We start from the raw sequence: 26,891 nt of genomic DNA on the forward strand, positions 1-26,891 counted from the left end.
CACAGGTGCAGGGCTGAGCAACATTCCATAACTACCAGATGCTCCCAAGTCTTCAGTCTTCTGGAGCAACTGCTCTACTAAAAGCAAAGTCATACATACATGTATGCCTCCAACCCATGAGGCTGTGGGAAGCCCTTTCCGACATTCACAAAGGCTCTCAAGGAAGGGAGAATGGTTTTTGATATTTGGAGGTGACCAGTCCCCAGAGGCCTCCTGATTCAGAGCTCTTCCCAGCACACTGTGGTCCATTTTGCCCTACAATATGGACCCGATTCTCTGATATACCCTCAGAGCAGCATTTCACATTGGCTATCTGTCATAGCGACACACTCCCTGTGGCTTGTCACCTGCCAAGCTGGAGGACAGTCATGCTTTCTCTCAAACTATCCAGGTGAGTGGTTCTCTGCTGACCCTTCTTCACCCCTCTTGACAGTCAGCCAGTTAGTCAACAGATGCTTTCCTGAAGACTCATTCATGCAGAGAAAGGACTGGAACCTCTTACACCTGGCTGAGGTCCTGTCTAAATTGAGCCCCTTCGTGGACCTGCCTTTCAGGAGAGGAAGAGAACACCCACGTAATTTTAACAGCCCCTTCATCTTGTTCTGTGTCCAGCGGGCCCCTGTCACTGAACTCCATCTCTCTGCAGCACTTAGAGGGGACATGCACATGAACAGGACAACGGGAAAGGGAGTGGAGGTCCCCTTAGAGGGATAGAACCAGACAGAAAAGATCCCAGTGCTGCTCAGGAAAACCATGCCCCTCCCTCCCTTCCTTGCTCCCTTTAGGGCATCCACAAGTTTCTGTGGAAACTGTCTGTGGCCAAGATGATCTCAGAGAAAATGTGTAGGTCGCTGAGACAATTGGAAGTCATCATCCATCCATTCCAACCCATGCCACACTGGTTCACAGGGCACCTGCTGTGCTCAGCCAAAGAATAGTACCCAGGACAGAGTACCCACTGGGCAATCCCATTCTTTTCCTGCTTCTTGCCCTGCTTTACTTCCATGAAGATACCTATAACTCAGCACTTGCTGAGTCCAAGCTACAGAGACATATTCCTATTGATATTTTCTAGCTTAAGCTACATTTACTGTTTCTGAAATGTGACCTCAGATGGAGCCCAACATAGACACTCTGAAGACCAGATGGTCTTTTCTCCAGTCCAATTTATGGGCTGGGATCACAGTTAGACTCCCTGCATCCAAGACACTATCTGGACTACATAGAGGACCAGTATCAGTGGGACCAACCCTGGGCCACAGAAGGAGGGGACAATAACCTATTTGGTGTGGGGCTTCACTAAACTGCTGGTATGGTCACTGGGCCCCTTGGGGGCACCCCCTCATTGTCCTAAGCCTATTTCCAGGGTAGTCCCTGGAATTGGGATTCCCAGGCTGAATCATCAGGGTCACCAGGGGCTATGAGCACAGCACAAGCTCCCCTCTTGCAGCACTTGGAGTTTCCCTGGCCCTCCCCCAGGCCAGCCACCTGATCCTGAGGCTGGGCCAGAGGAAGTCAGTGCTGGCCTGGATAAGGGATGCTTGAGGGTCTGTCTGCCTGTCCCTCGCTGGCTAGCTGGCTGCCTCCAGGGTAGCCACCACTGCTACCGGCCTTCCTCCCAGCCCTTCTGGACTGGGGAAGCTCTACCTGTTTCTTTCCAAGAACTGTGGTTTCAGGGATATGAAGAAGGAGACTTCCATCACAAACCTGGGGTCTCAAAAGCAAGAATTTAGGAGACACAGCCTTGCAGGTGACACTGCTTACCTTGACTTAAGGTATTGCTTTGTTCTGAAGAGATCAGGGAGGGTCCTGGAGTCCACCTCAGCCCTCCAAACTCCTAGCTCCCCTGGCTTGGATCCAGCTCCAACTCACAATCATCCCTGGCCTGAGCTCCAAGCCTTGGGGAGGAAAGGAAGTGGCCGACCCCACAGCCAGCATTCCTTTGTGATGACTACAGTCTGCTCACCACCCAACCATCCCATCTGGAGGGCAGTTCTCAAGGAGCTGCAGAGGACTCCCCCAAAAGGGGCTGAAGTGTCTTCTGCATGGAGGGGCCTCCTTTAACTGGGGGCATCAACAGTACCTCATGGGGCTGGGCAAGGGGGGCAGGAGAGCTGTGTCCAGAGCACCCCCCCCCCGCCCCGCCCCGCCCCCTCAGAGCGGGTCAGAAGGCCCACCCTAGATGCCTCTAACTCATTCCATTTTTTTACTCATTCAATAAGCACTCACTGAGACCCTCCTAGTGGTTAGCCCAGTTCTCAGCCAGCCCTGGGGACCCAGCAGGATGGACTAGGCAGGCAAAGCCACACCCTAAAGGGCTCCAAGCTATGTAGGAGGAAACCCTCAACAAATAAAGTATACAAATGGGATATTTTCAGCAATGATAAGAGCTATGAAGGCAATGGGATGTTACGGTGAGTGGTATAACCGGGGACCTCAGACGTTTTGGGGGGCCTCCTCATTCCTCAGACTCCACTCGCCCTCGCACAGTTCCCTCCGTCCCTGTGTACACAGCCCCCCTCGCATCGTCCCTATGCCCCCTTCTGTGTGAACACCACCCAAGAGGGGGTCGAGGGCAGGTGCATTCAGGTGGGGCTTTTCCCGAGCCGGTTTTCCCCAGCTCCTGCTGGAACTTCCAGAGGGCCCTCGGCCCCCAGACACTGGACGTCTGCCCGTCCTCCACCCCCCGCCGCCGCCGCGCGAACCTCAGCACTCCCGGCGAGGTTCCCGGAAACTCCTCGATTTCCCTGTTGTCGCGGCGTTTGCAAGAAACCGAAACCCAGGCCCCGCCCCTCTGGCGCGGCCTAGCAAAACCTCGCTCCGGGGCCCGGCCTGGGCTGGAGGGCTGAGCAGAACTGGGCGCCGCCGGGCCCTCCCCCGCTACTCCCCCTCCGGCAGGGCCCGGCGGAGCTGGGAGCCCTCCGAGTGCTGCGCGTCTAACCCGAGTTTCTCTGGCTGCAGTGATGGCGGAATGCACCAGCGGGGAAACGCAACGCGGCCTTCCCTTGCAGCAACAGAGAGGTGGGCGCCGTTTCTGTGCGCCTACTGTGTGTCCGCCAACCCTGGGAGGCTAAGGGAGGCAGCGAAGGGGGGCGATAAAGAGGGGAAGGGGCATTTACAAAGGGCTGTGCATCCGGAGTGTTAATAGCTTCATCGCGCGGGAGATGGGGGAAGGGGGAGATAATGAGCACAGAGAAGTTTAGTAACTAGCCCGAGATCACACAGCCAGTAGCCGCGGAGCTGGCTGCAAATTCAAGACCTGCAGCGGGAGGCTGGGCGGGGAAAGAGGAGGAAGTGGCCTGGGCTCAGGGCAGGTGAACCGCCTGGCACCGGCGGGGCAGGCAGCCAGCTGGGGAGGGAGGAGGGGCAGTCCCATGCAGCCACCCGGGTGGCGCAGCTAGTACGCTTTCCTTTTCTCTCGCCTTCCCTCCCTTTCCAGGAAGCTGGCCCTCCCGGAGCCGGAGCCGGCGGCTCACCCTAACTCACCCTCAGCCAGAGCTGAGCAGGAATGTGGAAGTTGTCCCGAAGAGCTTGTGCCCCCTCCCCTTCAGATACACACACACACACACACACACACACGCACACACACGCACGCGCGCACACACACACACACACACACACACACAACTCAGGTCCGGGCAACGTGAACGTGGGTCACCAGGAGGTGAGGGGCTCCAAACCTGGACTGCTGCCCCCATTAAAGCCAAGAAGCCTGCCAGGGGCGCTCTTGGCGAAAGACAGTGGGCGCAGGCCGTGCAGCTGTTGCCTCACTGCAGGACCCATTCTCATGAGGAAGGAGGTGCTGCCTTAGTCTACCTTCACTTCGGGTGGCAGCCGCCACTGGGGCCCAGAGCCACCCCCCCTTACCCCGCCCCAGGGAGGGGGCCCTGGGACGGATGGGGAGCCGAGGCCTCTTTCCTCCCAACGTAGTGTTTATAAGAAATGAAACTGCACAGAGCATCAGCGGCAGCCCACGTTGACACCCCGCTCCCCCGCCGGGGTTCCGGAACAGCCCCGAGCGCTGTCATTCCTCCGCCTGCTCTTACAAGGCAGACTCCTTAGTGCTTTCCCAGCCCGCGGCAGCCTCCCACTCTGCATTTAGGATTTGTATAACTGCGCATTTTTTTTCTGCTGTGTCATACAGCATCCTTGCCAGAGCGGTGAGAGGGGAGGGACTCGTCTCGTGCCCCTGCATATCCCCAGGGCCAAACCTGGAGTTCACTCAGCAGGAGTGCGATTTGTATTTATTTGTTGAATGAATTAAGAAATGTCTTCCGTTCTCTCCTACTAGGCTCCTTTCAGGCAGGGTGAGGGCACCTGGATTCTATCGTCAAGCTTTTGGATGCTTTCAAATGATTTCATGCCTGATTTGTGCTCGCACTTCACAGTTTAGGACTGCTTGCCGCTTAGGTTTGCTGTGAAGATGGAGATGATGGCTGGGAGAGACTGAGCATCTAACGGAGCCCTCCCTCTGAACCTGGAAGGCTGGAACACCTGCTGGGAGTTAGTCCGCATTGGAGACTATGACCTCTTTTCTGAGTAGCAGGCCCCCACAGGGGCCCAGGGCTGTCCTAATCTCAAAAACCTAGTTAAAGCGTGGCTGTCCTGCACTTCAAGACTAACTGGACCACCTAGGGGGAGAGCAGTGTGTTCTGAGAGCCTGAGGGAGGGGGCTGGGGACAGGATTTGGTCCTTCAGGGAGGAGGCTCCCACAGAGGTAATCTCCCCTCCAGCATCCTGACATCCTGACTGCCAGCCAGTCAGCCCCTCCTACCACCTTAGAAAAACCCCAGGGCCTAATACAGTGAAACTGCCCGATAAACTCACCTTCAGGGAGTGATAGTATAGATGGGAGGCATCCTGCGAGCATCTGCTCCAGAGCTAAGCCCCAGCTAACTTCACCTGCAGGTGTGAGGAACTCAGGTTCTCTTACCCCAGAAGGTCACCACCCAGAAGGTGATAAGTGGAGAAAAGACAACAGGAAAGTTTAGGGCATAGAGGTTTTGAGGAGAAGAAGGACTTCTGGCTAGCTGCTTTGGGGGTAGGTACTTCATAGAAGACCAGGCATTTTCTCTGGGCCCTAAAATGCAGACTGAAATTGATGTGTGTTGGGGGAGGGGAGTGTTGCTGAGTATTCCAGGAAGTCGGGGATGAGGAACAAATGGAAGGAGCAAAGACAGGGGGAAAATGCAAAGTGTGTTCATAGAATGGAAATACAATGAAAGGTTCACGCATTACTATTAATACTATCTGTCATTTGACTAATGTTTTACAGTTTAGAAAAGAGTTTGATTGTTGAATTTTGAATTTCTTCTTCACAACAATTAGAGATGGGAGAGAGTATGTTTTACAGATGAGGAAACTGAAGCCCAGTGAAGGACAGTAACTTGCCTAAAGCCACAAAACGAGTAGCAAAAGTACAAGAACCCAGACTTTCAGACTCAAATTCTGTGTTCTCTCCATCACTCTCTAGTTACTGCCCAGAGTGAGCAATGATTTAAATGTGGGGCTGAGGCATCTGGGGTAACTCAGAAGGCACTTAGGTGGACCTGAATGTTAGGGAGAGCCTCCAAATTAAGGATATCATCCTTGTGGAGAGGTGCCTGGAGGGACAGGCCCCAGGGGGAGGCTGTGGCAACAACAGCCTGGTTCTGGAATGTGAAAATGGACTTGGTGCTGGGAAAGGAGACCAGGAGAACCAGGGAGGCAAAGAAGGAAAGGGGTGGGGTGGGGGGAAGACTTCACTAGGGAGGTAGCTGGAATTAGGACTAGAGAAAGCTGCTGGGGGCAGTGTAGAAAGGGGAGGCCAGGAGTTCTGCTTATATGAGTGTGACTATGTTTATAGGGTTGTTGGGGACTGTCGAGAAGTCAGCCAGAGCTTGCGTTTGGTGGTCATCTTCCCAGAGCAGGTGGTCGGAGTCACAGAGGATGAGTATTTTGAGTCGGAGAGGGAAAGGGCTAGCCCTAAATTACTAAGAAAGACCTAGGGAAGGCTCTATGTGTTTTGCTTAGCATCACAGGGAATGTGTGATACATCTTAGAATGAGATTCATCAAGAGCAGTTACAGTAAAAATTGAGGTACTTACACAAGGTTTAGCTTTGTTTCACTGACCTGCAATGTAGCGTCCCCAGTCATGATAAACAGATTTTGCTTATAGGCTTCAAGATAAAATAGACTTCCTAAAATTAAAAGTAAAAAAGAAAGAAAGAAAGAAAGAAAGAAAGAAAGAACACTATAGAGATGTGAATGACAATTTTATTGGTAAATCCTAAGATTGGTGAATTTCTCCTAAGCAAAAAAATATTGATGTGTGCAAAGATTTAGCTACACAGTGTTGTTTGCCTTATGATAAAATGGAAATAACCTAAATATCCTATAATAGGGGGTTAATTGAGTAAATTTGTATTTAACCTTATGATAGAATAACATGCATTACACATGGTATTACAGAAGTACATTTCACAATGTGGAAAGATGCTCATTACAAATACATGTACAGATGATTACCTGTGAGTTAATATAAAGTTCTTTTCTTAAAGCACTTTTTATAGTCTCCTATTGCCTTCACGGGGTCATTTTGGTCAATTTCTTAGACCACATGAGATGCAAACTTGTTTTCCCTTTATCGCTTTCTGAATTTTCCAGTGGCTGTGTCAGGTTCTTAGGGACAGGACAAACATCCATTTGCTACACAGAGAACAGACTTCACAACTTGGGAGCCGCATGGTTTTTGTTCTTGCTCTGTAGTGGGTCCCCACTCTCATCTGTCACTTAAAGCACCCCAGCCCTTCTCCCCCTTCCAGGACTTCAGCACCTTCCATTTTGCTTAACACCCACCTAAGTTCATTCCTCGCAGTCCCTTTTCTTTGCCTCTCCCAGCTCCTGCACCCACCACCAGAATTGGGTTAATATATCAATTTCTTCTGTGGGAGGGAGGCAGTAGAGTGACTGACAGGGTGGAATGCTGCATCAATGTGTCTATTTATAGCCTGCATCATTGGGACCAGGTGCTGCTGTGGAGGGAGAGCTGGGTTGAAGGGCCTGACACAACCAGCCCAGCCAGGAAGAGCAATTTACTTCCGAGACAGCAGATTTGGGGAGGTGAGGGAAGGAGCCCACTGGGCCAGAGTTCTGGATACAAAGTGAACACTCAACCTAGCCTCTAGGAGTACAGGAAAGGTAAGGTCTAGTTGTGAGCCCAAGAATTATCCAGCTGCCCTTCCCAAGGGCCTAGGACGGGGGCTCCCAACTCTTTGGCTAGATTCATGGCCTTGGCGGGTCCTAAGAAATTCCCCCATACTGCCCAGAACCTCTGTGGCCCAAGCCCTGAGCTCCCAGAGACAACACCAATGCTGCCACCCAGGAGCTCCCATGCAAGGGCCACATGAAGCTGTGGAGGTGGCCTTAAGGCAGGAGTGCTAGGAGGGACCAGGGCTATCCCACCCCCATGCTACCCCAACTCAGCAGTCTTCTTCGTTTTTCTGAAATCCTTTCTTCCCTTTTCCCCTGGCCAGCTCTGAGGCAATCTCGAGGATGCAGAGCCCAAAAGGGGACGGTGTTCTCCCTGGCCACTTTTAGACCCTGGCCAGAGACCTCACAAGCCACACAGCATGGGGCATGGGTCTTTATAGATATGTCACTGCAAACCAGCGAAGTAGGGCTATTATTTTGTGGTTGAGGAAACTGAGGTTTGGAGCCCCTTGGCAGGCTGCACCAGCAGCTGCCAGACCGGGATTTCCTCTCGCCCAGCAGCTCCAAGCAGGGCAGGCTTTCCTTTACTTCCCCAGGGCAGGTGAGTGACCTGGAGGAGGGTTACCCAAGGAGGCAGTGTGAGGGCTGAAACCCTCCCTTCTTGACATTCCATTAGCGGGCTTGAGGAATCAGTCTGGTTTTCGGGAACTCAGTCCTGGTGTCCACTCTGAAAAGAGCAGCAGGTGCCAGGATGACCCCCTCAACTGCGCTGGGGAGAGAGACGTCTTCACCTCTCAGAGAAGAGGGTGAGGAGAGGGCCACAGGAGCTAGTAGGCTGAGCGAAGGCGGAATGAGGAGTAGCCGGAGGCTGGGGGCGGTTTGGCTTTCCAGGACAGCCGTTCTCAGGGACGAGATGGGTGGGGGTGGAGTGGGAGCCGGCGGGGCGGGCCTGCGGTCGCCCCGGGGCGGTGGCGCCGGGCCGGAGGGGGTGGGGTAGAGCTGCCGCCCTGTACTTCCCCTTCGCCGCTAGTTCTACAACAGCCTGATTTCCCCGAAATGATGGGGCGGCGCCGGCCAATAGGCGCCCTCGCGGCTCTTTAGGAGGCGGAGCCGGGCCTGGGCTGGGGAATCCCGCTAAGTGTTTAGATTGTGGGCCGGCGCCGCTGCCCTGGCAGAGCGCGCCAGTCCTTCGTCGAGGCAGGACGTGCATCTGAGCCGGGCCCAGCAAAGGCCAGCGGGAACCGTGCCCAGCCAAGGCCACCCGTGCCAGCGGCCCCGCAACCCGGGCATCCTCTACCTTCTCCCCGAATCGTGCTCGCCGCATCGCGCCCACTGCAGAGGTGAGCCTGGCTTCGCCGCGAGGGGCACCGGTGGCGTCGAACAAAGACGCGCAGGGCATCAGGAAGTGGGAGCCGAAAACCCCAGGCGGGAGAGTCGCAGGCGCTCGGGCTCGGGAGGGCGCTGGAGGAGCGGCGAGCTGCAGTACAGGGAGGGCGGGCCGCGGCATGGACCGCCCACCGGCTGATTGCCGGCGCCCGGCCGCTTTCGCAGATATGCGTGCATGAAGCCGCTGGGGGCCTCTGGCTGTCCGCGTATGTTCGTTGCGCTCATCCACAAACGGTGCCAGGGATCCAAGTGTACGTTCGCGCGTGGGCGCCCCGTGTTCCCCGCGGCAGTCCCAGCTCCGCGCCCAGGCCCCAGGTTTCAGGCTGTTTATGCAGGTGGCACCCCTGCCGTAGGTGGCCGTAGGACCTGCCGGAGCTGCGGAAGGAGGCGCCACAGGTGTTCCTTGGGCCATTTTGCCTAGGACGGGAGCCAGGCCAGAAGGGTTAGAGGCCCGGCCTCTGCACCGTAGCTGTCAGGGAGACGCGGAATAGGTGGGGCGCGTGTGGGGTGGGGGGTGATGTCTAATGCAGGGTGACTGCTTGCCCGTACAACTAGGGGCAACAACTCAAGTTGTTGAGTTGTTGGAAAATTTTTTGGCATCAAGCAAAAGACGTCTCTCCCTTCCCAAAGGATTTGGATTTGAGGAGAAAGTTCCAGTATTAAGAGAGTGTGCATTTTGTCTTTTTTCTGCACATAAATCCTGCCACTTTAACTTGCATGCCTGTTTCCTCCCAAGACTAGGAGGGAGTGAAGGAAGGGACAGAAGTGTTTTTGCCCAAGATGCTGAAAAGATTTAGAGGGCAGTTTTTTTCCAGTGAAAGCCTCTTACCTTTGCTTGTAGTACCTGGTACCTGGCTGAGGGCCGGGGAGGTTACCTGAATAACCTGGGGTGGGGTAGGTAGTCTCCAGGGGCTGCTCAACAGACTCCAACAGGAGCCTTCTGTCTTCTCTTTACAGCCAACATGCCCATCACTCGAATGCGCATGAGACCCTGGCTAGAGATGCAGATTAATTCCAACCAAATCCCAGGGCTGATATGGATTAATAAAGTGAGTGTGACTCTTTGGGTTTTTCTGCCATATTTCAACCCATGTTCTTTGGGGGACCAAAGCTTCAGATGCAGTTCAAAAAGAGAAGTGATAGGGAGGAGGCAGATGTTTCCCAGTGGGTCCTGCATGCAGGGAATGTGCAAGACTGAGCCCTGGGCCCCACTTGCCTGACTTCTGCCTTCCCCACTTCTTAAAGCACGGACAGGGCACCCACCTGAGGTCACTGACAGTTTCCAGTAGCTAGAGTCTCCTATCATCTGCAGAGCTTGTGTTCTTGTCTCTCTTGAGGGAGACTCCTACAAACACACACCGCATCCTGTGGGGCTCCAGTCAGATAAGAGTCAGAGAAGTGGGCACTGATGGCAGGATGGGGCCTGGCTCAGCAAGGGACCCAAGAATTAACCTTGCACCACTCGCCCGGACCCAAGAAGCTCCTTGCTGGTGCATGAAGGGCAACATAGACCCTGGAGACTTAGTAATAACAGTATTCATAATAATAGCTACTGTTTACTGTATACTCACTACAAGTGAGTGTGGCACCATGCTAAGTATGTTACTTACATTACATCATTTAACACTCAAAATAGCCCGGTGAGGTAGATCTTATTAATATGTCCATTTTCAGAGAAGGCAACTGAGGCATTGAGAAGTAGATAATAGCTTTGATGCTAAGATTTGAACCTGAGCAGTCTGACTCAAATCCATACTGTTAACCACCAGTAATGAGAATAGTGAGGCCTGAGTCTTTATACTTGTCACTGTGTTTTCTCATTTCACAGAAGAGAAAACAAGGACAAAGAGGTACAATGACAGTCCCAGGGTCACACAGGTACTTAGCATCCAAGTCCAGCCCAGGGCTCCCTCAGGTGGCCCCAGGTGTCCTGAGCAGCCTCCTCTAATGGATGGAGTTCTCATTTCCATGTCAGTGCTGACCAGCCAGAGAAGCATCCCAGGGGCCTCTGTGTGGGTGCCAGCACATCTGTAACAGGCAGGGGGAGGTCTTTGTTGAGCTTATGGTGCCACAGTTCATCAGAACCCAGAGTCCCCTCTGAGCCATCCAGAGCGATTCAGTGGCCTGTTTAAGCCAATCTCAGGGTGGGTCAACTCAAGCCAGCTGTCAGGCTGAAAAGGGGAAGTCACCCTTGACCTGGGGGGCTGGGCAGATCTAGGCCAAAAGCCTGTGGCCTCTGAGCTGACAGATCCATGTGTGTGTGCTATTCAGGAGGAGATGATCTTCCAGATTCCTTGGAAGCACGCTGCCAAGCATGGCTGGGACATTAACAAGGATGCCTGTCTGTTCCGGAGCTGGGCCATCCACACAGGTGTGTGACTCCAGCCCAGGAGGAGCCAGGAAGGGGATAAGGGGAGGCACTTCTGTTACCACAGAGGCTCCTCACCAGGAACTCTGAGCTCTCTGAGGTGGTGTATGGAACTCAGAGGTGGGCAAGGGCAGACCTGTATTTCTGGGGAGAGGGGCCATCCTTTCAGTAAGTTCTCAAAGGACTTAGTTTGGCTTTGAAGAGTTTGGCTAGATTGAAGTTTTCTCTGGCAAAAACAACTGTAAGCCAGGACACTAAAAGAGACCCGGGCCTTCCTTTTTTTTTTTGATGTTGACCAAGGTCCTTGGCCTAAGACCCATCTGGCTGGTAGCTTCCTCTTGTCTTTGAGGGATGGGGCTTTTGGCCCATCTCAGACCAGTTGGTCCACCTGTCAGTAACTATTCTTTGGTGCCTACTCTCTGCCCACTCCCATGTTTGGAAATATCATATAAGGCTCAGTCCCTACTCTCTGGCTGCTGACAGCCCAAGCAGGGAGCCTGAGCATGGTGCCACACAAAGAGCACTTTGGGGTATATGAGCCCTCTGGTACTTCTGGCTAGACCCTGCCGGATGTGTTTGAGAAGCCCCAGGGCCTGCAGAGTGTCACTCCAGAATCCCTGCTGATTTGAACACCTAGTTCGATCCCCAAAATACCTCTCAGAGAGGATTTCTGAGAGCTTAGGAATACTCTTGCCTTCTGCCTTCCAGGCCAGAGGGCAGCTGAGGATCCCCACCTATGGCCCTGACGATCCCCTCCACCTTCTCTTGCCTTCTAGGCCGATACAAAGCAGGGGAAAAGGAGCCGGATCCCAAGACATGGAAAGCCAATTTCCGCTGTGCCATGAACTCCCTGCCAGACATCGAAGAGGTGAAGGACCAAAGCAGGAACAAAGGCAGCTCAGCTGTGCGGGTGTACCGAATGCTCCCACCTCTCAGCAAAATTCAGAAGAAAGGTATGCAAGGGCTCTGGGTCCTCAGGAAGCCCTCAGGGAGGGAGGGAGAAAGGGGGCCAACTGGGGCTGGCATGCCTGTGCCAAGGCTAATGGCCTATCTTCCCCACAGAGAGAAAGTCCAAGTCCAGCCGAGATGCTAAGAGTAAAGGCAAGAGGAAGGTGAGTGTGGTCCTGAGCAGCTGGCCTTTGAGCACCTGTGAGTCAGGGTGGGCCGTGGAACTAGTGCCACAGCTGCCTGGCCTAAGCTTCTGTCTCCTTCTGCAGTCATGTGGGGACTCCAGCCCTGATACCTTCTCCGATGGCCTCAGCAGCTCCACCCTGCCCGATGACCACAGCAGCTACACAGCTCAGGGCTACATGGGGCAGGACTTGGAGGTTGAGAGGGCCCTTACTCCAGGTGAGGCAGGCTGGGCCTGGTAAGGACCACATAGGTCAGGGGGAGGGTTCTTTCTCTTGGGTCAAGGAGCCATCGTACTTTTGGGTGGTGACCAAGGGAACAGGCTACAGGGTGGGGAATGCTGGAGATCCTGCAAACCGAGAAAGCACACAGCTCTGACCCTTGATCTCTACTGTCCTGCAGCACTGTCACCATGCGCTGTCAGTAGCACTCTCCCTGACTGGCACATCCCAGTGGAAATTGTGCCGGACAGCACCAGTGACCTGTACAACTTCCAGGTGTCGCCTATGCCCTCCACCTCTGAAGGTTTGTGCTTCTGGGGCCTGACATGTTCGCCAGATTGTTTGGGTCCAGGGCGGGTTTTCCTGAGGGAGAAAAGATGCTCTGAACTCCATCTGGCACTGAGCTGACTGTGGCAGGCCTGAGAGAAGAGGAAGGGGCTGCATTTTGGTTTAAGGTTGCTGGATCTCCTGGCTTCTCTGCAGTTCCCGCTCCCAGGGTGAGGGAGGAAGCGAGGCAGTGGGAAGAGGTGTGGCTTCAGGGCTTGGGAGCTGAGTCACTAGGACAGTGTCCTGTTCTGGAATCTCCATGGCAGGCAGATGTCTCCTGGGCGGCACGCACGCGCGTGCGTGTGTGTGTGTGTGTGTGTGTGTGTGTGTGTGTGTGCGCAAAGGGACAGGGGGACCTGATAGAGCTGGAACTGAAGGGTGAGCATGGCTGACTGCCAGCCAACCTCTCTCCTTTTCCCTATCCACAGCCACAACAGACGAGGATGAGGAAGGGAAGTTGCCGGAGGACATCATGAAGGTAAAGCCCCTTCCTCCCTGAGCATTCTTTTGGAGTGGGGAGAGAACCACTGAGAGCTTCCAAATCGAAGGGCAGGCAGCTACTGCTATGACCTGACTGCTTGCATAGTCCTGCAAGTGCCACATCCTTGTGGTTGGGGACCACTGCCCTCTTTGGCAGGTGGGAAAGACACTATAGAAGTGAGGACAGGAGGGAGGCCTGGTTTCTGACACACCGTGTCCTGAAGCAGGCCTCGGGGCCTCAGATGGCTGAGTCAGCCACCATCAGGACCAGGCCCCTGGCTTGTGTCCTCTGCCCCAACACGCCCCGGCCCTGCTAGTCTGGGAAATGCACATCAGGTTTCAATAATCAGCCTTTGGGATCTGTAATATGGTGGCTTTTTTTTTTTTATTTTCCCCAGCATGTTATCCTCTAGGGTTTTGTTTTTCTGCTTCAGTTTTAAAAGTGAATACGAAAAAGTTTTTTGCAGTGGTATGCGGGCTCTGTTCCATCAGCACAGAAAATTGAGACATTGAAATAATTCCTTATCTCTAGCTTTTCTGGTTATCTTTTCTTGACTCTTCTTTGCTTTAAGCCACACTCCCAGTTGGTATGTCCTTACCCAGTTGAGAAGGAAGTCTTAGAGATTTAGTGCAATAGAGTGGGTATGGTAGTGTGAGTCCAAAGCAGACCCTCACCCCCCCCCCCCCAGGCTCCTGTGCTAAGTAAACTCTTCATCTGCACCTATCAGAGAATGAGAGGATGGCCAAGGATGTCATCTTGGCTGGGAAGTTTTGGCTCATTGAGGGCAGGGCCACAGGGTGAGTCTGTACTGGAACTAAGCTGATGGCTTTTCGCTCCTCCGTCCACAGCTCTTGGAGCAGGAGCAGTCAGAGTGGCAGCCAACAAATGTGGATGGGAAGGGGTACCTGCTCAATGAACCGGGATCCCAGCCCACTTCCATCTATGCAGACTTCAGCTGCAAGGAGGAGTCAGAAGTTGACAGCCTTGGGGGTAAGAAGCCCCTGGATCTATATGGTTTCTCTGAGAAGGGAGAGCCACAGGGATGCGGGGAGGCTTGGGGGCAAGGCTGGGGAGCAGTGGCGGTAAAAGCATCTTTCTTCAACTCATCTGGGTACAGACAGCTTACAGATGGGCTGCTGCTCCCATGCTTTCAAGCTTGGCTGAAAGATGAAGGGGGCTGCTGCCCCAGGAATGACAGAAGAGGTTGCTGAATCTGTGGTCTTGGGGGATGGGGGTTGGGGGAAACACACCTGCTCCCACCCCCCACACTCATACACCTTCTTCACATCTTCTAGGGGATATTGGGCTGAACTTCCACCGTGTCTTCACAGACCTGAAGAACATGGATACCAGCTGGCTGGACAGCCTGCTGCCCCCGGTCAGGCTGCCCTCCATCCAGGCCATTCCTTGTGCACCATAGCCTGGCCCCCAGCCCTTTTGCTCTCCTAGGGGAGCAGGACCTGGCATCTTGGTGGCTGTGGTACAGAGAAGCAGGACTCCTTTGGGCCCCTTGACACGCAAAGTGTGACCTCACTGCTGAGTGGGGATGGGGCTGCCCTCCTTGGGACAGTGGCCTCTCGGGGCCTGGCAGGTCAGGATCTGGGCTCATCTCATGGGGTAAAGCTGGCCCTGCCTCCTGGGAAGATGGGGTTCTGAGACTGGTGTCAGGTGGAGGTCTCAGACAGGAGTCAGCCCTCCAGCTTTTCCCTCTGAGCCCAGCTGCCTTGAGAGGGTCTTGCTGTCACTGAGCTGGCCTGAGATAACAGACAGTGACCTCGGAAAAGCACAGCACCAACCCCAGGGCTGGCTCTGCACTAAGAGAGAATTGCACTAAGTGAATCCTGTTCCCAAAGAACCAACCCCCTTCCCAGCTGAGCCCTGGGGACTGTTCCAAAGCCAGTGAAATGTGAAGGAAAAATGGGGTCCTGTGGGATAGTGTTCCCTCAGCCTCAGAGGAGCTCTGCCCTACTTCTTACTCAGGCTGAGGGGCTTGGGAAAAACATGGCACTTTTTGGTGTGGACCTTGCCACATTCTAATTAGAGGCGTACACTAATGTTTCCCATGAACTCTTGGTCTTTGCATTTATTTATACAGTGCCTTTCCATGCGCCCACCTGCTCCCTCAGCAGGCCCAGGGAGGGAAGTGTGAGCGCCTTGGTGTGACTTTTAAAATTGGAAAAACCACCAAACCACTGTCGTGCGTGATCACATATGTTATGTGTGTAAATATGTACATTTGTCTTTTTATAAAAAGTTAATTGTTCTAAAAGGTGTGGCCTTTTATTTAGAGATAACTGTAGATGATTTTACTTTCTGAAGGGACATTCTGATGGACTCATTCTTGGCACCCCGCCCGAGCTTGACTGTGGGGTGAACAGTGACAGGAACCTATTGCAGAATCCTTTCAATTATGTTCACGGAGAAGGTGGTAGGAGACGGGGGCAGTCATGGCACAGGGAGATGCTCATGTACCCTTGGCTGTATAGCTAGTGTTGAGTTGAATTTGGGCTCCTGGGCTTGGGGAGTATTGGGTTTTGAGTTCTGATGAATGTGCCAGCAACTATATGTCCTACTGAACTTGAATGCAAGTGTGTTGGGCTGCTCCGAAAAGTTAGCAATTGGTCACAGACAATTAGAATAGGCTTCAGCTCAGAAAAGGTCTCTGAGGTCTGCTGTGCCAGGCTTTCCTTGATGTCCAGTTTCTGTGGTGACGGAAATGTTCTCTCTGTTGTCCAGCACAGTAGGCAGTAGCAGAATCATGTGTGCCGACTGAGCATTTGACATGTGGCCAGTGCCATGGAGGAACTGAAATTTAAATTTAATTGGTTAAAATTTTGATAGGCATGTGACCAGTGTCTGCCATATTGGACAGTGCAGGTAGATACTGCATGAAGAGCTGGGGTGGCAAGAGAATACTGGGGGTGAGGTTGGGGCTATTTACCTGCCAGCTCAACAGTATTTTACTTTTTTTGACAGCCAACAATAACTATTAGTGCGGAATACCAGCCCTGCATTGTACTGTGAATCAGGTCCACGCACAAATGTGTTAGGAAACGCTGGATGACCTTCCATGAGGCAGGTTTCCCTCCACGTCTTTTCAGGGTTCTGGCTGGGCTAATGCACACAGAACCTCTGCGAAGGGGAATGTTTGATCAGAACAGTGTTTCTGAAAACCACAGTCTGGGAACCAATGATATATGGCAAAGCCACCCTTAGGTAAAACCCAAGTCGCTGGAAGGTCTGGGGGTGAGAGGTCTAGATATGGGCTTTTCTCATCTCCCTCCATAGTCCCTAGTCCTGGAGTGTAAACAGTACCGAGGAGTAGACAGGCTGGGCCAAGGGAAGCCAGCTGGCATAACTAGCATCGGCCGGAGACTGAGGCCATGGCAGTAAGGGAGTTGCTCAGAAAAAAGCCCTGCATCCTTAGTCCCAGAATCCAGTTGGACTGTGATCCCCTCTCTGGGCCCAGCCCTCTGGAAGGAGTGTGAGCCCTTGGTGGGGAAGGGAAGGCTAAGTGAAAAATGATGAAAAAACTGGAAAATGGGTGAAGGTTGTCTGACATTCTCTGCCAAGCTCAAGTATTGTCCTCTGATTTTGGACATGCTGTGTGAGTAGCAGGTGACCTGGTGGAGTGGGGTTAGGGGTGGGGGGCATTCTGCATGTGGATGCCTGAATAGACCCCAGTCTCAAGTTCTGCCCATCAGAAGATCCACCTGGATTTTTCAAGAGTAGCCTCATCTAGAAGCCGAGGAATGGATAAGAAGACTGTTCCCAAATCTTCTAGGGTCTAGCCCTTACTGAGAAGAATCAGATTGGGGTTACTAGCCTCCTGTGGCTTCTAACTGGGGGCCTGGAAAGATCTAGTACCTGGCTTTTCCAGATAAGGATGGCTGGGGGTGGTGTGGAGCCAGGTAGAATGAACTGAGAAGGGATGGGAAGGAAGGGATGCAACCCGGAGCAAATAGGGACTGCTTCTGGTTTCTTCACTCTCATTCTTCAACCTAATCCCTGATGGAGAGTAGGCAGTGGGTATGTTGAAGTCCCAGGTAGCAGTGGAAGTCTCTCAAGTTCTAATACACAAAGTTTATCGCTTGTAAATTACCAAAAGGGAGAGGAATTCTCCCAAACTGAGCTCCTCCAGCTCTTTCTACCCCAGGAGTCCTAAACAATTGGGACTAACTCCATGCAATGTCCTGTCCCCCTCTGCATTGTAAGAAAACTGAGTCCTATGGATGTAGAGGAATGTGGGATAGAGTTAAGACTTTCCAGGAAGGTGAGCTGTCCCACCATACTCCACCATGGACCTCAGCCCATGCCTGACAGGAAAAACAGTAAGGTCTGCCCACTCACCTAAGGGTGGTGGCAGCTGACACTAACTCATTAGCTAAACAGTGCCTGAAACCGAGCAATATCAGTACAATCTCAGCCAAATCTGGGCATAATAATTTAAGGTCATTCTAAAGCTCTGTAAGTGCTTTTGTGGGTCATTCCAAGAGTTTCAGTCTAAGCACAAATGGTGGAAACTTGGCTGAGGGAGCTAGGAGGTCACCAAGACATGTTTTGTTGGGATTGTAATGACATCATTGCCCTCAAGGACCACTTCCCAATGGGGTAAAGTGGCAATGTGGGGCTCAGCTAACACCAGCTAGAACTCTGCCAAGTCTATGGATGTCCAAGGCATTTCTGTTTAGTCACAAAGGTGTATTCCAAAGGTATCACTTTAATTGAGCTAGTTTATTAATTCAGCTCACTTGGCAATAGGAAGAAAGCCAGAGGCTAATATGCTGGCTGCCCACACAGAGTCTCATGACAGCAGAAGATCTTCAGAGAAGACAGAGGCAAACCATCCCTTCTTGGTGTATTGGTTTTGAACGTCTCTCAATGCACTGTGTCCAGATAAGAGCTTACTCAGATCTCTGGAAGCCTCAGGTGGGGACTGCCAAAAAACAGAACCAAAGTCCCAGGAAAAGGTCAGGGCCTGGCTGAGGTGGAGTCCTTTCCTCTGAGAGTGATATCCCCTGGTTGGTGGGGCTGGTCACGCCCAGGCTGTCATTCTCTGGAACTATTTGGTCTTCTTTCACACTATTTGCACGGATCCAAAAATCCTTGCATTAGCGGAGCACAGGTTTCTTCAGGAGCCTTTGTCTCTGTCAGATGTAATGCCCTTCCTTAACTTGGGCATGACTAACCCTGTTTTGTGAGGGTTCTTTGCACTGACCTATCCTCACTTGTGCCAGGGGTCACAGGGGCAGGAGGCCTGGGAAGGGAGAATGGGTGCTGGTGCCCTCCTTTTTCTGGTACTGAAAGTTCTGGGCAGAGTGAGACTTTATCAGCCAGGGTTCCCTTGTGTGGCCAAGTCGAATGCAGCACAAGGGATAGCTGGTTGGCTACATGGTATTTCTAGCTCTAGGCAGTTCCCGAGAGACCCATTTCTGCCAATTTTCTTGGGGTGGGGAGTTGTAGAAGAAACCCCCACTTCTGCAGTTTCAATAGTGAGGCGGCCTAGAGGGTCAATGCTAAGAGTTTAATTTCAGTTGGGAAGATACTGGAGGCAACAAAGTAAGGACATGGGGACTGGATGTAAGAGGAGAAGCAGACTTCGGGCCTGCCATCCTTTAACCAGCTCCACAAGCTCAGAAATGGGGGCGGAAATGGAAAGGACCTCAAAGTCTGGCTGGGCAATGATAACATGGTCCTCAAGTGCTCACGCTGTGGCTGGCACTGTGCTGAACAGCCCACATGCACCATGACACCGGCACCTGTCATAGCCCCTTGTTCACGGATCCGGAAACCAGAGCTCAACTGGCATCAGGCGCTTGCCTGAGATGACCCCACTAATCAGTATGGGGCCTAGATTCCAACCCATGTTTTTCTGTGCCCAGAACCCAGACTGGTTCCACACTATTAGGCTGCCTGCGGGGGAAAACTGAGGCCCGGGGAGGAAGTCTGGGAGAGCTTGCCCGGGGCAGGGCATCAGCACTACATGCCAAGAAAGTATTGGGGGACGTGAAGGGAAGGAAGCAAAAGCTGCAGTTGCTCTGGACACAGTATAGGACCCAGCCCTTGCCTTCAGCTCTTGTGACACCCCTCCCCCAGGCAACATAGCTCAGCTGCTACAGGCCCCAGGGCCTCATGGGGTGGGGTTTGGCTTGGTTCTTAAAGGGAAGGATGCCTCACCTATGCCCTGGAGGCCACCTGCAGTTATGAGGGGTGGGGGCCCCTAGAGGTTGGGACACAGATCATCTTTAACTTGGCCTCCATGCCGGGGGAGGAGCTCAGCCACACAAGTCTGTTTGTGAACCGGCTCCCTGCTCCAGGGCACTCTGGTCTGCTAGGCCTTATCTTAGCTCCAGGGATGAAAGAGGACTTTTCAGCACTTGTCTGAGCAATATGACCAGAGTTCTCCTGTTCTGCTATAAACTAGACACTTTGTTCAGTCCTGGGGTCCTCAGAGGTCTGGACTCTGGTGATCGGGTCAGGACCACTTGGGGATGCATCCTGACTCTCAGTCACGTGGCTGGGGTCACCCTGTGGCTGTTGTGAATCTAATCCCAGCTTCTTGGTACCTAAGAAAACCCAGCACCCCTGACGGTTGGCTGATGACTGCCCTACATCGGGTGGGTGCTCAGACTCACATGTAGGTTTCCTCCAGGGAAGGCTCGCCCCCACCCTCCAGATGAGGCTGAGAGGCAGCCTGTGTGGGGACCTCACTTCTGTTTCTGGCCAAATGCCTTGCACTGGCCTGGGTCCCCTTCTCAGGTCCCCTCCTTAAAAGCCAGGTGGATGTGGGGTACCTCGTTCTGCTACCACTTGTCCCTCATACTCCCAATCTGGAATCCGCCTGGAATTAGGGCAGGAACAGTGAGTTATTCCACCACAGTTAAAACTACTCAGCTACACCTTTGCTCAGAGAGGTGAAGGGAAGTGCCCGGGATCTTAGTCTATAAATGAACTAGGTGGCTCAAGCCACAATAGTTCCAGGACGGGGGTGGGGGATGGTGTGCCAAGCTTCTCTGAGAAAGCTGGCTTCATGACACGAGGGGGTCGTGTGGACACGGGGGTGATGTTCAGGGGCCTAGGGGTAGATAGAGAGAGTCGTTAGGCCAAAGAGAGATTACTTTCTAAAACTAAGAACAAGTCAAGGGGTTCTGTCACGTTGGCCATACCAGGGCGATGGTGGACTAGGTGGGGGCCGCTGAACTTGTCTGTGAAAGGTGGCTGCCTCTACCAGGGTTGCAGGGCTCTCTTCCCAGTGCTCCTGCTGGGCTTGCCAGGATGCGAGAGGAACTGGATGTCGAGGCTGAGAGCCACGGTTGGGACTGGGCTTGCAGGTGTGGGAGCCTGGCGGTCCCTATAGGGGGTAGGGAGTGGAGATAGAGTAGGGGGTGGAGATGGGGTGGAGAGGAGGGCCTGAAGGGAAGTGCAACTTTCCAAGACTCAAGAGCCAGGTGATGGATCATCACCACCCTTCTGCCATGCACTGTCAAGCAGCCAGAATTCTCAGCCCAGGGGACCATCTGCCTCGACTTGGGGGACCTCCCCCAGGTCACTAGAGAGGACCCTATTTTTGATCTCTGGCCATACTAAGACATGTAAATGTGGCCCTGGGGCCCTCCCTTATCTGACGGCCCACAGAGGCAGAGCCTCACCATCCAGCACCTGTCCCCTTCCTGTCTGTGGGGTGCCCGATCTCTCTAACCAGACGGCAAGCTCCCAGGGGTAAGCAGCTCACTGCCTCCATATTCTCACAGTGCTCAGGCACAGCTGGCCCTTGAGAGCACTTCCTGCAAAACCCTGGGTCAGCGAAATGCTGCAGTCAGCATCTGCTCCCCTGCTCTGCTCACTGCCCACCCGGCTTCTCTGAGTCCTTCCCTGGGGGACAAGCCAAGCTAGACTCAGGTACAGAGGAGCAGGCTGAGACAGGAATGGCACAGTGAGTGGTAACTAGCTCTGTCCCTGAAGAATCAGCCATGGACAAAATGGGCAATGACCGCCTGGCAGCCAGAGGCCCCAGAATAAGGGTCACTGTGTCCCATGACATACAGCACAACCCATCCGTGCCCCTTGGCAGGACTGCTGGAGATGGAAGGCTGAGTCAGCGCTTTCTTTCTTTCTTTTTTTTTATTAATTACTTTCTTTGATTAAAAATGTACACAAGTAAAAGGAACATGGTTTACTTGTACAGAGTAAGAAATATAGATGCGTAAATAAAAACAATTCAAGCCACCTGCAGTACACCTCCCAGGAGTAATCGGGCTGATTTTTAGAGACCCGGGTTCAAATACAATTTTTCACTCCCTTGTATATATCTACAGACACAGGCACGGTCTCCACAAATGATGTGCAGACACAGGCATGGTCTCCACAAATGATGACTCCATTGGGAACATCGCAGGCGGGAGTCTGTACTTGCCTGGCATTGGCTTGGGTCCCTTCTCCGCTCCCGGCTTTCTCTGCGCTGATACTAAGCAGAGGTTGGCATCCCAGAGTCCAAAGGGCCAGCTGTCCAGACTGCAGAGGTGATCTAGAATAGATTAGGAGGTTCAAAGGGCCTCGCTCAGGACCAAAGTATCTCCTGGGATATGAGACTCAGTGCTAAAACTGAGAAAGTCTTGGATAAACTGGGGTAGGTTGTTCACCCTACTTAGAAGACCGAAGGCCTTGTCTAGTTTCACCCTCCCTTGCTGCCTACAGGCCCTCCTGCTGGGCTTTAATTCCCCCAGGCCCTCACCTAGCAAACCAGGGAAGGAAGGGAAAAGGACATGAGTAGGGCAGACAGGCAGTCAGTCATCACCAGAGGAAAGGCGCCAGGTGAACTCTGGCTCTCAAGGGCAGCCAGGTACACAGAGGCGGAAGGACTCCAGTACTTGGTCACCCAACCCTCTGGCTCTGAGCAAGTCCTCAGAGGCTGGGCTCTGGCCCTAGCCTTTGGAAAGAGCAGGGTCTCTGGGTGGGAAGTGCTCAGCCTCCAGGAGCCTCCTACGGCCCTGGCGCATTTAGCCTTATACCCCCCTCTTCTGTGTCCACAACCCCTGGCACCTCCTGCCGAGCTCCTCACTGCCTAAGACTGGGAGCAGAGGATGGGTGAAGAGGAGAAAGGACAGGTTGCGGTGAGTGAGCAGCAGGCAGGTGGAAGGGGACCTGGGCAGACTGGATCTCACTGACAGTGGCCAGCACATCCTGACTAGTCTGGCCTGGCCCCCTGTCTATGTGTGAGGATGGGTCCCTTGGAGAACCCAGAGAAGTAGGCAGAATAATGGTCCACGGTGGAACAAAGATGTCCACTTCCTAATGCTTGGGATCTAGGAGTATGTGCCACCTGGCAACTGGGAATTATGGTTGCAGATGGAACTAAGGTTGCTAATCAGCTGACTTCAAAATAAAGAGATTCTCCTCGATTATCTGGATGGGTCCAATGTAATTGTAAGAGTCTTTAAATGGGGGAAAAGGAGGCAGAAGAATCAGAACCAAAGAGATGGCACTGTGTGAAAGACTTGACAGGCCTTGGCTTGCTGGCTTTGAAGATGGAGGAAAGGGCCACAAGCCAAGGCCTATGGGTTGGCCTCTAAAAGCTGGAAAGGGCAAGGAAGCAGGTTCTCTACTGGAGCCTCCAGAAAGGAATGCAGCCCTGCTGACACCTTGACATTAAGTCCTGTTAGCCCCATTTTGGACTTCTGACCTACAGAACTATAAAATAACAAATCCGTGTTATTTTAAGCAACTTGGTACAACAACAATACCGTGAAACCACCAGGGGTATATGCAGCTGCCCAAAATCCCTGGGTTAGAGTCAGTCTCACAGAGCCCACAGCCCCTCGGTGAGAGACCCTATTTTGTTCTGGGAGGCACTGAGATGCCGGAGCCCCAGGTACAGAGTGGGCCTCCACGGCTTGTGAGGGGCAAAAAGGGTGCCCGGAGGAGCGCGCATCTGCTGGATATGATACAGGAAACAACTGACTCCTTAGCCCCACTCCCCAAACCTCTGTTAGCGCTGGCTCTGAGTCATTGTGGAAGAGCTGTCCTCACATCAGGCCACTCGGTACATCCAGTCAGGGCCTGCAGGGCTTGGCTTCAGACCCCCAGGGCAGGGTTCTGTGGGTCTGTGTCCTTTTCATGCACCCATAATACTCACAGCATTCTCAGTCCTTGGCCTCACTAAGAGGATCCAGGTTATCTCAGGTAAAGCTAGGACTAGAGGGAAAAAAGTTTAGAGGACAAGTTACTAAATTGGATTTTGGCCAGATCTGCTTGAAATCCCTGCTCTGCCACTTGCTAGCTGTGTAGCCTCAAATAAGCCAGCAGGCCGCTTGTGGCCTCAGTTTCTCCGTCTGTACAATGGGTATAACAGCTCTTGTCTTACGTGCCTCACAGGGTTTGTGAGTCTCAGGTGAGATAACACCTGAGAAAATGTGGTGCTGCACCGACTGAGATGCTGTAAGGAGCACAACCCCAGGTGCCTTGGGATGAGCAGATGACCACGCAACTGTGATTGAGCAGGCTCAACAGCTTGATCCTGCCCGCAGGCAGGGGGTTGTTGCATAGCCAGGATGGAGGACAAAGACTTGTCTTTCTCTGAGCCACTGCCTGGGAGCTCACACTGGTCTTGAGACAGAGCTGCCGGGACGCAGGATGTCCTTCTCCCAACCACCACAGACTGAGGCTTTGAGCCTTTTTTTTTTAACTAAGGAAAACATTTTCTAGAGTCTCTTTTGCCTTAAAAACCATCCTTCCTTTCATAAAATGCTCCCGGTTTTGCAGGAAAAAGATGGTACATGAGACTATACTCAATATAATTCCAATGTGATACATGTATAATGTATACTTTTATGTGGAATACTTACTGGAAGAAATGCAGCAGAATACTAATGGTGATTGCCTTTTCTTCTTTATATTTCTATAACTTAAAAATCCCTATAATGGCCTATAATTACTTTTACAGTTGGAAAAAATTACATATGTGTATATATGAAAAGTGCCAGGGGCTTCCTTTTGTGGGGACACAGACTGGGCTTGAGGGGTCCCAGGTGAGAGACCTGGCCCAAGTTCTTGCTGTGGGCCACACTGGACTCACTGCTCTCCCTCCCTGGCCTCTGTCGACCTCGTGAGACGAGATGCTGGACAAGTAGCTCTCTACAATCCTTTGCACAGGATAATTAAAGTATTTATCCTAGTCTCATCCAGCCCTGCTCCATGCTAGCTTCCAGTATTTTCTTTGTTCCTAGAGAACTCCTTACTCAGGCCTGGAGACCACTTCCCTCACCAGCCTTGCTTCTCCCAGACCTGCCCTGGGAGTCCCCGCCTCCTGGCATTTGTTTGTATCACAGCCTGCACTTCTCTGAGCCCTGCCCTTCCTTGAAGAGCAAAGACTGGCTGAACCCTGTGCTGCCTTCTGGCCTATAGTGATCCCTGCTTCCTCCCAACTTGTGGGGAAATGCTAGCTACCATTTATTGATTGTTAACTTCAGGTCACACAGCACGGGTGCTCTCATTTATTTCCAGGCAACCGGTGGCCCCATAGACTAAACTGTGAACGGCACTCCCTGGAGTTGTGCAGTGTGTTGGCCCTATTTGATCTTCTCTTGATGTATTGTAATCCCATTTCACTTATCACCGAGGCTCAGAGAGGTCAAGTTAACTCATCTATGGTCACACAGTGGGTTTGTGGTAGAACTAGGACTTGATCTCAAGTCAGTTTGTTCTGAGTCCAGTGTTTTTTTACTCTCACGGTGGTGTCTTCCTCAGGTCCCATCCTAGCCCTAGGGCTAGGATGGTGTGTGTTCTGAGTCGAATACACAGAGAGCACCCAAGGAATGTCTCGTGGTGGTGGCGTTGATCACAACGAGTTCAATCAGAGTTTGCCATTCAATCAACAAGTTTTCACAGTGTCTGGGACGTCTGGGGAGCAAAGACAGGCCTATTCTGTTCACAGCTTTGTTCCAGCACCTAGCTGTGCCCGACACATAGCACGTGCTCAGTTAATGACACTGAACTCACATTTGTTCATTCAAATAATAAAACAATAAAGTAAATAATATGAGCTAACACCTATGGAGTGTCTACCACTAGCCAGCTCGCAAGGAGTCTCCAGGAGAATTGAGGAGAAATATAACACTGATGACAAGGACCCCTACATGGGAGTTTTAAATCAAAAAAGTATCTGTGGAAAGGCCATGAGGACATCAAAGGAAGAAAGAAGACGAGAGGCAACCCTAGACCTTCCAATCATGTTGGAGGCCATGCCAGCAGCTGTCACCATCACAGCTCTAATACACTGACCAACAAAGCACAGAAACCCCAATTTTCTATCTGCATCCACGGTCCTGCCTGTTCAGACCACATCTGGATGCTTTTGTTGCCTCTCCAGACTGGATAACCAAAATGCTTAGGGCGACTGGACAATTGTGGAAACTAGTGATATCTTGCTTGGAGAAGGAAACAGAGGGTCATCTCTAATACCCGATGGACTGCCAGTGGGCAACGGCCCTGTGCACCCCCGAGGAAGCTCGCTCTCCGGAAATGGACTAGAGAAGGAGGGAGCCTGGTGGGCCGCCTCTCTGGGACCACATACACTCTACACAATTGTTCACACACAAAAAAAACGTTTATTAACTGTTGCCCACGACCAATTCCTGACTAGGGAAATAAGGATGAATAAAACAAGCTTCCAACCTTAGATAAACATTAGTCCCATAGGGGACAGAGTCAGGAAAGCTTATTCTGTGGCCTAAGAGGCCTAATTATGCATCCCATAGGGTCCTGTCTCAGCCACTGCCGAAAGCCACTTTCTTCTTTAAATTCTGAAGGGGCGGGGCCCAATGGTAGATAATCAACAAACACATGCATATCTGAAGAGGGGGTGCTGGGGCGGAAAGTCCAGCTGAATGAACACTCTGTGGGGGCTAAGAGGGGCTGGGTCTCAGGCATGGTCATTTGCATGTGTCTTCTGCCCCTTCAGGTCCCTTTAGTCCAGACAGGCCTTGACCGAGTTGTCTTCCAGCCCGTTTCCACCAGTACCAGCTGATCTTTGCCGGCTGTGGTGACATGTCTAAAGATGTCCTCCAATCCTAAATTGCATCCTCTTTATCTTCCGTTATCGCCAAGGCTCCTCAGGCTGCAGTCGGAGCTGTGGTTCAGCCAGCAGCAAGGCTGCTCCGAACGAGGGCTCCTTCTGCTGCCCTGTCCTTTCACTGCACTGCTTGGTGCTGGAACCGACATATACACACTGTCATTTTTCATGATAAAACAATTATAATTATGCCATAAAAATGCACAAAACATATGTTCGGTTTAGTAAGTATAAAATATCAAGCAAATATCTGTATAACCACCACCCGGTCCAGAGATAAAACAATGCCAACACTCTCAAAGACCGCTGGGCAACCCTCCTAACCCCAACCCCAGCCTCCCTCTCCCGTGGGCACGGTTAAATCGACTTTGTGATAATAATGTGTGTGTGTGTTTTAGTTCTACCTCCTCTGCATGTTTCCTTAAAGAATACAGTCCAGTTTGCCAGTTGTTGAACTTTTCATGAAAGAAATTGTATATGTGTTTTTTTCGTGTGTTTTACTCAATACTATGTCGGTGTGAGTTATCCATTATGACAGTTTCATACAACATTACAGTTATTGCGAGTTGCTGTGGTTCGTTCATTTTCACTGCAGGAGTGTTGTGTGGTTTATTCATCTTCTCCAGTGGTGGTGGGCATTTGGACTCTTCTTGGTGCCGTGTGGACATTCTGGTACACACGGGTAGCAGATTGGTTAGAGAAGATTCTGAGGAGTAGG

At 52.3% G+C, this 26,891-nt stretch overlaps 1 protein-coding gene and 1 long non-coding RNA gene across 9 annotated transcripts in view; one reads left to right on the top strand and one right to left on the bottom strand.

The window, feature by feature from the left end:
• The first annotated feature begins 2,190 nt into the window (after positions 1–2,190).
• On the top strand, positions 2,191–6,718 carry LOC118605030. The gene is made up of 2 exons (XR_004951866.1): positions 2,191–3,021; positions 3,440–6,718. It is a non-coding gene; the product is annotated as an uncharacterized LOC118605030 (long non-coding RNA).
• A 4,505-nt stretch (positions 6,719–11,223) lies between these two features.
• The window catches only part of LOC107497017, a 71,138-nt gene continuing 55,470 nt past the window's right edge, over positions 11,224–26,891 (bottom strand). For 5 of the 8 annotated variants that reach the window (XR_004951858.1, XR_004951857.1, XR_004951865.1 and 2 more), the window contains one exon: positions 23,777–26,309. Coding sequence is in view for 1 of the 8 variants with exons in the window: in XM_016118347.2 (XP_015973833.2) it covers positions 26,198–26,309 (112 nt within the window). In the remaining 7 variants the exon portion in view is untranslated. Of the gene's footprint in view, positions 21,632–23,239; positions 23,299–23,776; positions 26,843–26,891 lie in introns of those variants that run through there. The other 3 variants (XR_004951863.1, XR_004951859.1, XR_004951861.1) reach the window with 3 other exon arrangements.

The sequence above is a fragment of the Rousettus aegyptiacus genome, unplaced genomic scaffold, assembly GCF_014176215.1.
Source record: "Rousettus aegyptiacus isolate mRouAeg1 unplaced genomic scaffold, mRouAeg1.p scaffold_m13_p_7, whole genome shotgun sequence".
NCBI lineage: Eukaryota > Metazoa > Chordata > Mammalia > Chiroptera > Pteropodidae > Rousettus > Rousettus aegyptiacus.